The following is a 14,704-nucleotide window of genomic DNA, read 5'->3' as shown; positions in this document are numbered from 1 at the left end:
CCTTAATGAGAGTGTCATGAGCCCTTTGATGCTTTTAAAAGTTGTTTTTTGAAGCCAGGTTATACATGGGCTGTGTTACTAGGTCCTAGCCCAGGAGACACATGCTCAGGGGTCTACAGGTGGCTGCAGAATGTCATTAAGGCGACTGAACCGCAGTTGGGAGCACCAAATGGCACGAGACATCACTTTACGAGACAACCGGATTTGTCCCCAATTTGATTTACCTGCCATTTTACCCTGATGACTGGTATCAGATCCAGGCCCCGTGTGTGCTGGGAAGACTGTACCATTGCTCCTTAAGCTCAGCCCTTATGGGTTCATGTTTGCCCATTGTTTTCCTGACCTCTCCATTAAAAACGCCAAAAAAAAAAAATCTTACTAGGTGCCTGCACGAGGCCGAGGCCCACCCAGTTCTTTGGCTGGTAGCGTGGGTTCATCTTCTGCTTACACGCCACCCCTAAAGATCCAGACTGTAGACAACAGACTTGGCTTGTGAAAGCCAAGTAGTAGTGTGGCAAGGAGGCTTCTAACTCCCCACTAACGGACTCAGTAAGCAGAGGCTGACAGATTAGTCAGCAAGCATGGGAAGCGGCAGAGTCAATAGGATGCCTCTTATTTTCTCCACTCTTGCATCTGCCCACGGATAAGGCAGCCGTGACAGCCAACCAGCAGTAGCAGCTCCTCGGGAAGAGCCTGAAGAGGTGGGTGGTCCTCTACACCACTCTAGTCCCCACTCAGCACCAGGGTCATGCTCACAGTCTGCCTTCTCTGCAGAGGAGATCCATGGCTTCCCTTCAGGCAACATTAGCCAATGGCACCACCACTGTTAGCATGGATGTATGGGCCCACCTTGGTATTCCTGAGCCCCTACAGAATAATCTGTCCAGGTTGAGCATCTCTGTTCTGAAAGTGGCAAATCCTGACTCCTCCAAAACCCAAAACTTGTTGAGCACTCGTTAAATAGTTAGACTTGATTCCGTTTCCAAGACATATTATACAAGGCAAGTATTCCAAATTCTACCCTTTCCCCGAAAGAGCCTCTGAAATATACAGCACTTTGAGTTCTAGGCATCCCCAGAAGACAGAAGGACCTTAGTTTGGATGCCCAGCTCATTTGAAAGTCAGAACTGGCCGTGCTTGCCTTTAAACCTGGCACTGGGTGGTGCTTGGCAGAGGCAGGCAGATGAGAGCTTTCTGGACAGGAGGCCACCCCAAAATACCCAAATCAGTGGGTCTCGGGCTTCATGAAGGATTCTGTCTCAAAAAAATAGAGTGGAGAATGACAGGCACTCAATGTTCTCACCTGGCCTCTGCATATGCCTGCATCCGTGTGCCCCTCCGCCATGTGCAAACATGCACATACCTCACACACAAAATGAAAACCAGTAAGCTAGGTTTGTAGCCAGCCTTAACAAGGACCGCATGAGAGCATATGGCTGAGTGTAATGGGAAGGGACATGGGATGCTGCTGCCCACAGAATACCAGAGCTGTGGGTAGAAGGCAGGAGACGCTGGCTGGGCCTGAGGGAATTGCCTCTGGCTCACAGGACTGGATGTGAAGGGGCCGTGTGAGTGCCCTCTGTAAAGGACCGCTCATCTCACCAGCAGGGTACTCAGAGCCGAAGGCTGTGCCTTTCGTAGGCGAGAGCTGTCTCATCACATCGTTTACCTTAGTGTTGAAGCCTTCTGCATTCTGGGTGATTTTGTAGAGCTGTGGAAACCTCAGCATGCTCTCCTGAGTACAAGACCTCTCAAAGATTCCCAGAGTGAAGGGCGGCAACGCGGTGAAGATCTGTGTGGGAGACAATAAGCCATTAAACACAGCCCTCTGCTGCACACTGCGCCAGGGTTTCGGCTCTGCGAGCCATGACTTAGCTTCTAGTCAAGTCCAAACCCGAGGCTCCATGATTCATCCTCCAAATAGAACATCCTCCAAATAGAACAAAAGAAATTAAAAAATTAAAAATAACCATTCTTTATTGTTAATCTATGTAAATGAATCCACGGAGTGCTAAGAACATAGATCCCGATGAGCTCAGAACTCAGTGGTGAATGGCTGCCCTCTTATCTAGAGCCAACAGTGATGGTGCTCACGCTACAGTTAGCTGCAGGAAGTGGCGTGTTTTCTGTCAGTGAAGGTTGTAACAACTTTTCCTTCTGAGTCTCTCCTCACAGTTTAGGAGGCACAGGTACCTCATTTACTGTGGTCACTTACTGTGAATGAGACGAGGGCAGACCGTGTGGGAAGCACTGAGAATTCAGACATTGCTTCCAGCGAGGAAGAAAAAGCCCAGGAAGTTTCTGAGCCCCTGTGTGTACTGCAGAGGAGGTAACCCGTGACAACAGGGTGACGGGGTCGCAACGGTGTGAAGCGCGGGGCTCAGCGAGGTTGGTCAGCCAAGGATGTCCCTGTGCCGTTGTGAAATAAGGGACTCAGTGCATCAGAGTACGGGGCTCGCGGGGCATGGGACCTACAGGATTCGGCAGGATGATGCTGAGTCCAGGGAAGGGTGCTCCTGATGCCTCCTTTGAGAAGAGTACCCTCTAACACTCTCAGGCATTGACAACGTGTTTTGGGGAAACCTGTAGCATATGAAGGATGTATCTGGCTGGGGACACAGTACAAAGGTGAAAAGAGACCACAGAAACACACTCTGGGGCACTAATCTTGGGTAGATAGAGTCTCTGAGGTGCCAACTTTCACATGCTCTCCTCAGGTGTTAGAGGGGCCCGTTTCTGTTTTGCAAAATAAAGCAAGATGGTGAAGATGCGTTTGGAAGGAATGAGCTGTCTCTGTCCTGGGCACATGGGTCACTCTCTCACTTGGTCCATGATATATCCTCTGTTTTGATGGAATCTCTACCCTCAAACCCAGTCATCTCTGCAGTCATGGAATCGAACAAGCCCCTCTAAGAGAATCTCAAACCTACACCAGTTACCTGGAGACTGAGAGTCTGACCAATGACACACACCTTCCCCAAGGCTGCTGGGGTCAGACAGGCGAGCCAGGCCAGGGACTCTCCCAAGCGCTGGCTTTAGCCCAGGGTTGATGGGAAGCAGACTTGCGATTTCACCAGGCTACCAAGAGACTAGGAACGTCTGCTGTCACTTCTCTACAGCGATGGCAGCTGGCGTTTCATGGTGAGCAGAGGGCATGGCCAAGGACTGTCTCAGCAGCTCCGCATGCATTTTGGGTTCATCTTTCTCCTCCACTGTTCTGTATCGGTACACGCATAGTACATAGACTCTGATACCTTTCCCCTTTCTCTCTTGTATTTGAATCTCTCCTCAATACACTTCAAGCCCTCTCTACCCCTCATTACCCTTCATTACTGGGGGATAGCCCAGCAAGCTCTGCCACACTTCCATCCTGCTTAGAGCATGCTGTATTAACCTATGTAGCCTGCTTGGGGACATTTTTTTTGTAACAAAATGAAGACATTACACACACTTATCTTCATCATAAATTTTGCTTAACAATACATCACAGAAAGCTTTGCAAGCCTCTTGGATTTAACACGAATGCAGTCTTTTTAGTGATCTGTAGTGTTTATACAATAATTCACAGCAGGGATATGCCATACTTTTGAGTTATTAATCCATCGGCAGACATTCATCCTTTTCTGGTTACCACGAACATGCAGCAAACATTTATTATATGGTCCCATATATGCTTTGCTTTTATTACATGGGAGGAAGAGCTGCTGGGTAAGGAAGGAAACATGTAGTTTGAATTTTATAAGATGTTGCCTGCCTGCACTCTAAAAAGAGTTCCAGCCTTTTGTATCCCCCTTTGCAAAGAACAAGCACGGCCTTTCGCCAGCTTCCCGACAGGCAGGGGTTATACTCCACGTTTATTATTCTCTTGTCTCAAAAAGTCAAGATATTCACTCTTCCTTTAAAACTTTTACACTCCCCTGTCTACCAGTGAGTCTGCACATGCTGACCATCTGGGTCTGCCTGCTTCGGCAACACTCAGTCCCTCCTTGCTCTCCTCCCATGCTTAGCTGAACCGGGAAGTCCTACTGGGTCCCAGTGGGGTCTTCCAGTTGCGTTCATCGGTTACCAGCTTCTTTTCTTCCCCACATGGTTCTTTTGAAACCTAAAAGTTTTCAAGTTTTAAGTGGTCAAAAAAGAACCTTGGACGGCCCACCTGGGGACGGTTTTCCCACCCTGGAGTTTACGTGTGGTTTTTTAGGAGCCTGTGAGGGGAGTCTCATGGTTTTATTTTTCCCATTTAAGTCTTTAATGCATTTAGAAATTATTTTTCTATGAGGAATAAGCAAAGAATTCATTTTTCTCAGATAATGAACCAGATGTGAAAACACAATTAATTCACACTTTCCCACAAAGTTGAAAAGAAAAAAAAATCACCATTAGCACTTATTAGACTCTGATGTATTGTTTAGACTCTGGAAGGGGAACCTGGCTGTAGAGTCCCTGAGCCTGTGAGAAACACACAGTTCCTGGCGGTCTTTCAGGGCTGGTCTGCTAATAAAGACTACAGTCTCTTCTGAACATGTGCTGCGTATCTCTGTTCAAGCCCTCCTCATTTTCACTTGAACTTTCTAGAGCACCACAGCTCCTCTTGCACCCTCAGACCTGTTCACATCATGTAAATGTGCGCACTAGCTTATGAACTGATGCCTTTATAATGACCTTGAAGCCATCAGAGTTTGGCCCACGGACATGTCCATAGAATCTTGTGTCACTGTACCGTACACATTTATTTTCATTCATTTATTTACGGTCTCATTTATGTTCCGTTTAATATATAGTTCGGTTCTGGCCATCTTCAATGTTGGGCTTACAAGAGGCTATACTGGAGTATTACAGCTTTATGATCATCAGATTTATTGCTAACTTTTTGTAATACAAAAATTCTCAGATGAGTACTAAAGAATAAAGTGTGTCTCAGGCTGGTAGCTCACAGTTGTGACTCGGGGGCTTTGGTTTGATTTCACAGAACATGCTCATTCCTAACATGACAGAGAAGCTCGTGCCAGTAGAATCCTTTCCCCGCGCTAAAAGTCAGCAATAGTGTTGTGGATTACACGCAGCTCGATGTAGGCTGTCACATTTGTATTAACCCACAACTCAAAAATCATCTTACTAACTCAATCACAAAACCATATGGGCAAATAAAACTTTTAATGCTATTAAAATATTTTTAAAGGTAGAATTTATTCTGGACAGGATGAAAAGAATTTAATATTTAGCTCTCAAGTTTGGATTATCAGTACATTATTACAGCTTTATATATCAGACTTTTAAGTGTGACAGATACAAAAAGAGCATTACTTGTCAAATGAACAAAGTTTAGCTGAGTCTCTGTAGCATACAAATTAAATACATTTTAAAGGAATTTGCTATGAATTTATATTATATTAATCATGAGAAGCTCAGGACTGAACGAAATGTTTAATCAGATTGAATCCTGCATATGTTTCTGTTCTCACTTGTGCTATGTGTAAAAGTGTTCAAATACATCACACGGACTGTCAAAACAAACCAACAAAAACCCAGTACGTTTTCTGTTTAAGCCCTGGTTTTAAGTCTTTATCTCCTTGTTCTCTCTCAGTGGTCCTGGGGACTGCACACAGTAGGCATTCACTCTACATTGAACTGATCCCCAACTCTGTTTCTGTTTTACTTTACGGTTGAATTCGAAGACCTGTCTTACTAAGTGGCCTGGGCCAGCTGTGAACTCACTCCACAGCCCAGGCAGGTGTGAAATTTAACATCCTCCGGCCTCAGCCTCTGCAGTAGCCAGGACTACGGGAGGTGCTCTGAGGCCCAGGTGATTTAGTCATGAGGACAGTGGGCCATTTCACATATATACCATAAAATTGCAGCTATGTAATTATTATAAATTAAATTTAAAATACATGAGCAACAGAATCATACTGCGTTACCTGACTGGTCCCCAAATCTTGAGGCCAAATAATTCTCCCTGCCTCAGTCTCTCAAGTGGCTGGGACTTGGCCATGGGCTGTTCTGTACAAGTTTGTTTTCTGAAAGGACTTCTTACTATTTCTGCAGTTTTTAGGAGTCCATTGAAATAGAAAAAGACTGAGATTTAGAATTTAGAAATAGCTCATAGACCTAGAATTACTGGCTACCAGGACCAAAAAAAAATGTCTAATCTGGCTCTTTTGGAATTCTCTCATATGTCTAGTTTTTTTTTTTTTTTTTTTTTTTTTTTTGGTTGGGTTCTCCTGGATTTTCTGGATAAACAATCGTAAATGACTGCATTAATACGACCATTGTTTCATTTGCAGGAGCATTGGTCTAAGCATTGAAGCTGCTCGTGATTTCCCTAACATTTGCAACCCTTGTCTAACTTTATTGGTGGCTGCTGAGAACTCTAGGATGAGGCTGAACTCTGCAGTGATAATGGCCGCCCCCCTGGTGATGGCTGGTGCCCCTCCCCCCCCCCCCCCCCCCCCCGCAGTGATGGCTGGTCCACCAACTGGGAGTTTGCTGGGGATGGCAGCGTGTGCAGCTTTGCAAGCGTCTGAAATCTGGCTGACTGGCATCTGTGTGGCTGCATTTTTATTTTTGGCCAGGTCTTATCTTGGGAACACCAGCTGAACTACTTCAAACACTTGTGTGGCACTTACTGATGGGACTTCATGTTTATTCATTTTAGTGACATAGTTTTAGGTTGATCTCCTTTTAATTTAAAACTCTTGAATTCATGACATCAGCCTTGCTTTGTCAAATACTTTACTTTTTTTGTTGTTGTTGTTTGTTTTTTGAGACAGGGTTTCTCTGTAGCTTTAGAGCCTGGCCTGAACTAGCTGCTGTAGACCAGGGTGGCCTCGAACTCACAGGGATCTGCCTGTCTCTGCTTCAAGAGGTGGGGCCTAGTGTCAGGGAACCAGGTGAGGGGTTCACCGGGGCTGAACAGATACAGGCTGGCCAATGTGGGACCTTCAGCTTCTGAGACTGTGACCAGCTAAGCCTGTTTCGTATATAGAGAATTCAGCCTCGGATACTTTGCCAAGATACTCACAAATGAATGAAAATCCCTTCATGATCTCAAAAGGTTTCAAACTTCTAGTGGAAGAGACTGCAGGACTGCTGGTCTGGTGCAAGTAGAAAGACCTTTCTGACCAGCACCCCCAGTCCCCTCAGCACCCCCAGCTCCCCATGCACCCCCAGCCTCCCAGCCCCCAAGCACTTCCAGCACCCCCAGCACCCCAGGTACCCCCAGCACAGCTGAGCACTTCTACCATGCCCCAGACCCCCAAGCACCCCCAGCACCCCCAGCATCCCAGGCACCCACAACTCCCCCAACCCCCTCAGCATCCCAGGCACCCCCAGCACTCCCAGCACCCCCAGCACCCCAGGCACCCCCAGCACAGCCAAGCACTTCTACCATGCCCCAGCACCCACTTTAATACCTATTCTAGGACTCTGGTAACCTAGCGTCAGTTCACCTCAGAACTGATTTATCTGCTACAGAGTCTTCTTCTCTATTGGTTGGTGGGCACTATGCACATAAAACATGTTCCCTACCCTACACATTAGTGGTCACAGTGATTCCTAACCTTCTACAGGTGCGGCACTCCCGGGGAGCAATAGTTTAAGAAGATGCACATCTCTGAGGCACTCTCTACTGAGTGACTGAGGGCTCAGGAATCTGTGTTTTTAAAAACAAATCCTTGTTTCTCTTTCTTGTGAGTCGACTATGGACCTTGTTTTGTTCAACAATGTCCTTCAGCCTCCTTCAGCCCACGGGGCCCAGGCATCCCCTAAAATTTCTTAGGTTTAATTTGAATTTTCTGAAGCTATCTAGAGCTAAGAGAACCATCCTGTCCTCATAACTTGAGCATGAAAACAGGTTAAACTCTACTCATTCCGTAGGGTGACATGCATCCTAGGCTGTCCTTAATGCTGAAGCCTATCCTCCAAGGGATCAGCCTCATGTCTGAGCTAGGTGTATGGCATGGGTTGCTATGTGGCTTCTCTACTCTCTATCTATTTATCTATCTATCTATCTATCTATCTATCTATCTATCTATCTACCTATCTACTATGTATGTATGTATGTATGTATGTATGTATCTATCTATCTATCTATCAATCTATCTATCATCTATCCATCCATCTATCATGTCTAGTTTCTAGCCATCTCTAGTCTCTCATCACTACACAGAAGTAAGGCCCTTGAGCCATAGTTGTGGGGAAAGGTGGTTTGAGGAGAACTTTAACACATTAAATTAGCCCTTCTCTCTCTCCGGCTCACCTTTTAGTAGATCTGCACAAGCATATAGTACAGGTTGCAGCAGGAAACACAGTCTACTAACTGACTGTCACAGTTCACCTCAAAAGCAGAACCCAGCCTGGCCAGTGTCTGAGCCCACACACTTGATCCTTCTCACCGTTAAGTCCATAGGCCCAGGTCACACTGTGTATTCAGCATTTTACAGCTACTGAGAAAAGTGGGCTGGAGGATGTGGCTAAACAGCCACCAATGAACGCAGTACCATACCCTCCACCCCCGACTCCATCTACACCTCTCTAGGGCAGCTACTTCAGAGGTGAAATTCTATGAAGTGCAAGAAGCCAGGATTGGTGTACCAAGCGGTAGGAGAGAGGCAAAGCAACTCAAGAGATGAGCCACTATAGTGACCCAAAAATGGGTCACCATGGCATTTAGACACATCTGCCCCTTAGTTCTTTCTGCCAGAGAAACAAAAACCAAGGAAACTAGGCATTTTAGCTTATACTTTATAGCTAATTTTGGCTTTTGTATCTATCCATCAAGTAATGAAAAAAAAAACCCAAACCCAAACAAACAACAACAAAACTCAAAGACACTGCTGAGTGTTCTTCAAGGAGCTAGAAGTCAGAAACCAAAGGCATTCTTCCAAGAAGGGCAGAAAGCTTACTAGGTCATATGCGTACGTCCTCTGCCCATATCTACGCAGGACAGAAATTTTTACTTGAAAATGTTGTAGCAGCATTTAGCAAGGGGGTATCCAGGGGTCTATTACCAAGATATATGGGTTAATAATTTCATGGGGCTCCTCAAGAATGATCTGCTATGATTGAAACCATGTGTGGAGAGCTTGGGCTTCTGCAGGATGTGTCACTGCAACAAAGGCCCTAAAGATCTATTTGCGCTGCCTGCTAAGTACACAGATGATTGGCTTAGCTACACTTCCCAGACATAAACAGTGAAGGAATGCCCTCAAGTTCTGCATGCTATCAGACAGAAAGGGGAGGGGGGGTGCTTACCACATTGTACAGGCCGATGCACCAGCGCTCAAATAAAATCTGCCCAGAAAATCCATTAACAAAGGCGAACCAAAGCTGCAAGAGAACAAAGTTCATCAAGTTTTATATCAATATTGACCTAAATGTTTCCACTCACTGGAGAAGTAGCCAGGAGTGAGGACCACCAGCTGGACACAGCCGCCAGGAGAGACTGTGTGCCAGGACTGTGGCAATTATCCTTTCAAGGATTATAAATTCCCACTATCATAAATATCAATATTTTAAAGAATATTTATATTAAGGATGCACTGACTTTGGGAGGTCATATATGCCATGTTCACAGGGAAAAGAATTTATACCAAATACAAATTTATACCAGAAAGTCAACTCTCTGGTTGACTGAAAGAGTCTGAGCTTCATGCATTTCCCCCTATAAAACTGATTTGATAAATATGATTTCTCTTTGTAGGACTTTATCAACAGCTAAAGATCATAACTAACTAAAGACTAAGAAACACTTCTGTTGGTCATATGTTCTTTTAGTTGACACAATAGTAACTTCCTTGATTGGCTGTTCTCTACCTTAGCAAAGGCCAACATGGGATGAAAAGGAGCAAGCATGCTTAAATCATCTTTTATGGTAACCTGTGGGTATTAGTGAATAAAATGCTGGATTATCGTTCATGAGCAGTTATGGAGCGAAGTGCTATACACCAGACAGCAGATTAATAACTGAAATATACAAAGCTCTGGAAAAACTAAACATTAAATAAACAAACACTTCGATCAGTGAATGAGAAAATGAGTTAACTGATCAGATCGTTCTCAGAAGATGATGCAAAACGGCCAGTAAACACATGGGAAAAGTCAGCAACCTTAGCCGTCAGGGATATGCGGATTAAACTACAATCTCAATCAGAATGATGGCATCAAGAGAACAAATGGCAACTGTGGTGGCTGGAATGAGAACGCTCCCCCAGAGGCTCACAGATTTGAGTGCCTAGTCAACAGGGAGTGGCTCTATTTAGAAGGATTTGGAGATGTGACCTTGTTGCAGGAAGTGTGTCACTGGGGGCAGGCTTTGGGATTTCAAAGGCTCAAGCCGGGTCCGGTGGGTCTCACTTTCTGCCTGCTACCTGCCAATCTGGGTGTAGAACTCTCCGTTCCTCCAGCACCACATCTGGCTGCACGCTGCCATGCATCCCACAATGATGACAATGGACTGAACCTCTGAAACTGTAAGCCAGCCCCAATTAAATGGTTCCTTTTATGAGTTGCTGTGGTCATGGTGTCTCTTCACAGCAACAGAACGCCGACTAAGACAGCAATCAAAGCTGTGGAGGACCAGCCATCTAGCAGAAAACTCATGACACACAGAGACTCACTGTGGTCCCACAGGAGTCCTCTCCCAAGAGAGTGGTTTGAAAGAAAACGGCCCCCAAAGGGAGTGGCACTATTAGGAGGAATGCCCTTGCTGAGGAAGTGTGCCACTGTAGAGGTGGGCTTTGAGGGCTTTTTGGGTCACATGTCCCTCAGTGTGACTTTCAGCTGTTAAAACTGTAAGCAAGTTTCTTCAATTAAATCTTTTAATTTGAAGAGCTGCTGTGGTCGTGGTATCTCTTCACAGCAATAAAAAACTAAGACAGAGGTTTGTACCAGGGACTGGATATTGCTGTTGTTTGGAGAAATCTGTATTTTGGTACTTTGGGCTGTGAAAGTGGTGGGATGCTTTAAGCACTCCTTAATGGTCATACTAGTAGGAGCCTAGAGATCATTTTGGTGACTTTTTTGGTGAAGAATGTGACTGCCTTTTGTCCTTGTCTATAGAACCTGCCTCAGGATAAAGTGAAGAGTTTTGGATTAGTTCAATTGGCAGGGAATAAATCTTAAAACAGCCTAGTATAGACTCTGTCATGTAGGCATAGCAGTGAGTGCCTTACTGGCTGAACTATCTTTCTGACCCACAAAAAAAATGTAAAGTATATTAAAATAACAAAAAATTAGGAAAGTATTCAAAGATACAGTAGAAGAAAAATTTCTAAAACCTCATTATGCAAATGGAGGGTGAATCCTTTGACATAGGAAAGAGGAGATAGAAATGGAGCAGTCAGCACTCACACAGATGCTGACACAGGAGATATCATATTTATTATTTATTGATTGTTGGGGCACTTCTAATCCACAACCACATGTATGCTAAGAGCATGCTCTTTAACTAGATCTCTCCCCCCAGCCTGAATTTTGATATCTTATAAAATTAATGGACTATATTTAATGACAAGAGGCCATTAACCTGCAAAGGGACACGCTGAAGCTGGCTTTCTACTTCTCCCCAGAGTGACATCAGAACAGAGGCAGGCTGCTAAGGTTTAGAAGGCTCAGTGAAACAGTGTGGCCAAAACTTTAGCAAGTCACAAAAACTTAAAAAAGAAAAAGAATCCAGCCCTGACAACATAAAGGGATGAAGGAAGTGATACCATCTGTCTGTTACATTGGTTAAAATTCAGATTGCCCAGCAGATAAAAACAAAATCTAAAACATGTATTCTAACCAAGAGAGACATTTTTAAAAGCATGGGAAAAAATACTTAGAATGAATTCAAATTCCTAACTCTGTCTCAAGCTAGCAGAATCAGAGCACACCCTGCTGCTGCTTCTTTCCCTTCCCTTCTCCTCTTCACTTCTTTTCTCCAGTCCCCCCCTCTTTTTCCTTTCCTTTCTTTTCTCTTTCTTCCTTCTTCTCTCTCTTTCTCCTTCCTTCCTTCTTTCCTTTCTTTTTTCCTTCCTTTCTTCTTTCATTCCTTCCTATCTACCTACCTTCCTTTCTTTTTTCTTTCTTAATTCCTTCCTTACTACCTTCTTTCCTTCCTTAATTCCTTCCTTTTTTCTTTCATTCCTTCCTATCTACCTACCTTCTTTCCTTTCTTTTTTTCTTAATTCCTTCCTTCTTTCCTTCCTTACTACCTTCTTTCCTTCCTTTCTTCTTTTGTTCCAATCTCCCTCCCTCCCTCCCTCCCTCCCTCCCTCCCTCCCTCCTTCCTTCCTTCCTTCCTTCCTTCCTTCCTGGAAGCAGCAAGCAGAGCCCTAGTAGCCCACTGCACTGTCTGCCTCTTTGCTCTGTAATTTTGGTGCTAGGAATGAACCCAGAGACCAGGTTATGCCAGGCCAAACACTCCACCACTCAGCTACATTTGAGGCCCTCAGAAATTTCTTTTAATTAAATATCTCCCACAGTTTTCAGAGTTAGTCATGTAGTACTCAACACAAAAAAATGTTTGCTTTGACATTATTTGAAAAATAGGACCTGCATACACTTCACAGTGATGGTTGTAGAGGACTCATCTGTTTAACAGGCACAATAACCCATCTAGAAGAATGCTATAACTCCATATGCATTGACTGTCATAAAGCAAGCTCCTAGACACACCATGTAAAGAAAAATCAAGGTGCAAAACAAGGATGTCTCTTGAAAGTCCTACAGTTCAGAGGCTGAGGCAAGAGGGTCTTAAACTCAGTGTCAGCCTAGACTTCATAGCAAGACTCTATGTCTCAAAACAACGAAACCAACTGACATAAAAAACAGACAAACAAAAATCCTTCAAAACAACAACAAAATCAAGCCTAAACCTGAAATCCCCTGAATCCAACAAAACTCACATTGAAAAGTCAGGACTCCAAAAATGAAGAGCAAACTCAAGTACCCATGACATGTTGCTGGGACATACCATGGACCTGAATGGCCATTATTGCTAGATGGTTCTTTCTGAGTGACTAAGGGGAGACTCACAAGTGCCCTTCTAGTAAGACTCACATGTGGCCTTCCAGTGAGACTCACACGTGCCCTTCCAGTGAGACTCACTCATACATGCCCTTCCAGTGAGACTCACTCATACATGCCCTTCCAGTGAGACTCACACGTGGCCTTCCAGTGAGACTCACACGTGGCCTTCCAGTGAGACTTACACGTGCCCTTCCAGTGAGACTCACACATGCCCTTCCAGCGCTCTGAGCTTTCAAAACATCTGTGCTTAATTTACATCACTGAGGCAGTTTTCAGCTACAGACCAGTGGCCAAGGAGGAGACATTTCACACTGTGTGGAGATCCCCTCCAGTCACTGCCTGAAGGAGGGTGCTAATTGTCATGGAGTCTGTTGAACCCCCTACACTGCCCAGGAAGGCCCCAACAATGACCTGACTTGACCCCCAACTGTCAGTAACACACTGGGGAAAATGCTAGCCTGGTGCATCATGCTGTGACCACGGCAGATTCCTAAGGGACCAGCATAGCACTGGAAGTAAGTTAGGCAACTTCACAAACGTGAGCCTACACACAGTCATATATTCCTAAAATAAATCACTGAAAGCTTACTTCAAAGAGCAAGTACAAGCTTTGTGTGACCATGATACCCACACTGGTGAAAATTTCTAATAAGAAGGAAGGCAAAAAAAAAAAATCTTAGTAGATTGTCTCCTCTGAATTGACTTGGGGACAGTGATGGCACTCTTCCTACCAATCACCTCTGGGGAGGCCAGTTTAGAGCAAGGACTTTGATCACCGGCCCCAACCCTCTTCCCCCCCCCCACCCCCAAGCAGCAGCAGCTGTTCCCACAGCTTGGCTCAGCTGGCACAGGCCTGCTTCCTCACAGTCTGGCTGGGCTGGCACACATTTTTAACATTTGCAGGTGCTGTCGGGGTTTGGAGTGTAAACAAACTCATTTTAACATTTTCATCTGCAATCACCAGTCATTGGATGATTAGATGCGCTTATTTGATCAGAACTCTTTGGCGGGGGGGGGGGGGGTGGGTAGAGGAAAATGAAACCCAAAATACACAAAAAAGCTCTTTCCCCAAACCCATTCTATAATTTCACAACCCATGAGCTGTTTGTCCCCCTCAGCCCCCGTAAACATTCAAACTTGATTTCATTTTAGAAAGGTTTCCACAGGTAAAGGGAAACTACGAAAGTGTACCGTACTTTCAAACATTTATACCAACGGACTTTCTTTTTATTTTATTTACTTGTGAGGCAGGTACACGATGCCTCTCTGACACTATAAAATCAGGCTTTCACACCCCTTAGTCATATACAAATGTTAATTCATACGTTAAAAGACAGCACCACCCAATTCCTGAACACTAAGGTCATTTTGGATGGGCCACTGGCTCTCAGGTTCGCAGACCAAACATCGCCCTCAATGCAAACAGATGGCCTCTGCCCTCAACTGGCAGTTCCTGGAGGGCGGGGAGCTTGCGGCCGCTGTGCTCTACTCCTGTGGATTAATGGGAGAAAAGATTCCTCTGCCTTAGCTTTCTTATTAACCAGGAATGCTCTTAAACGAACCTAGCCAGAGCCTAGACTGGGCAGCCTCAGACTCGGCGGGTTGGTGGGAGGCCTGCCAAGCACTGCCGCTTGCCAAGCTCCTGGGGTTTGGGTCCTCAAATGCTGGGCTGTTATGAGCAAACCGACCCAAACTT

The 14,704-nt window shown here is 45.1% G+C and overlaps 1 protein-coding gene across 1 annotated transcript in view; it reads right to left on the bottom strand.

Annotated features, from left to right (window-relative positions):
* The window catches only part of Atp8a2 (ATPase phospholipid transporting 8A2), a 448,432-nt gene that overhangs the window by 153,071 nt on the left and 280,657 nt on the right, over positions 1-14,704 (bottom strand). The window contains 2 exon segments of the mRNA XM_038310231.1: positions 1,670-1,792; positions 9,250-9,324. Of these exon segments, the coding sequence (XP_038166159.1) occupies positions 1,670-1,792; positions 9,250-9,324 (198 nt within the window).

The sequence above is a fragment of the Arvicola amphibius genome, chromosome 13, assembly GCF_903992535.2.
Source record: "Arvicola amphibius chromosome 13, mArvAmp1.2, whole genome shotgun sequence".
Classification (NCBI taxonomy): Eukaryota; Metazoa; Chordata; class Mammalia; order Rodentia; family Cricetidae; genus Arvicola; species Arvicola amphibius.
The sequence above is the reverse complement of the archived record's forward strand: the minus strand, read 5'-3'. Positions and strand labels throughout refer to the sequence as shown.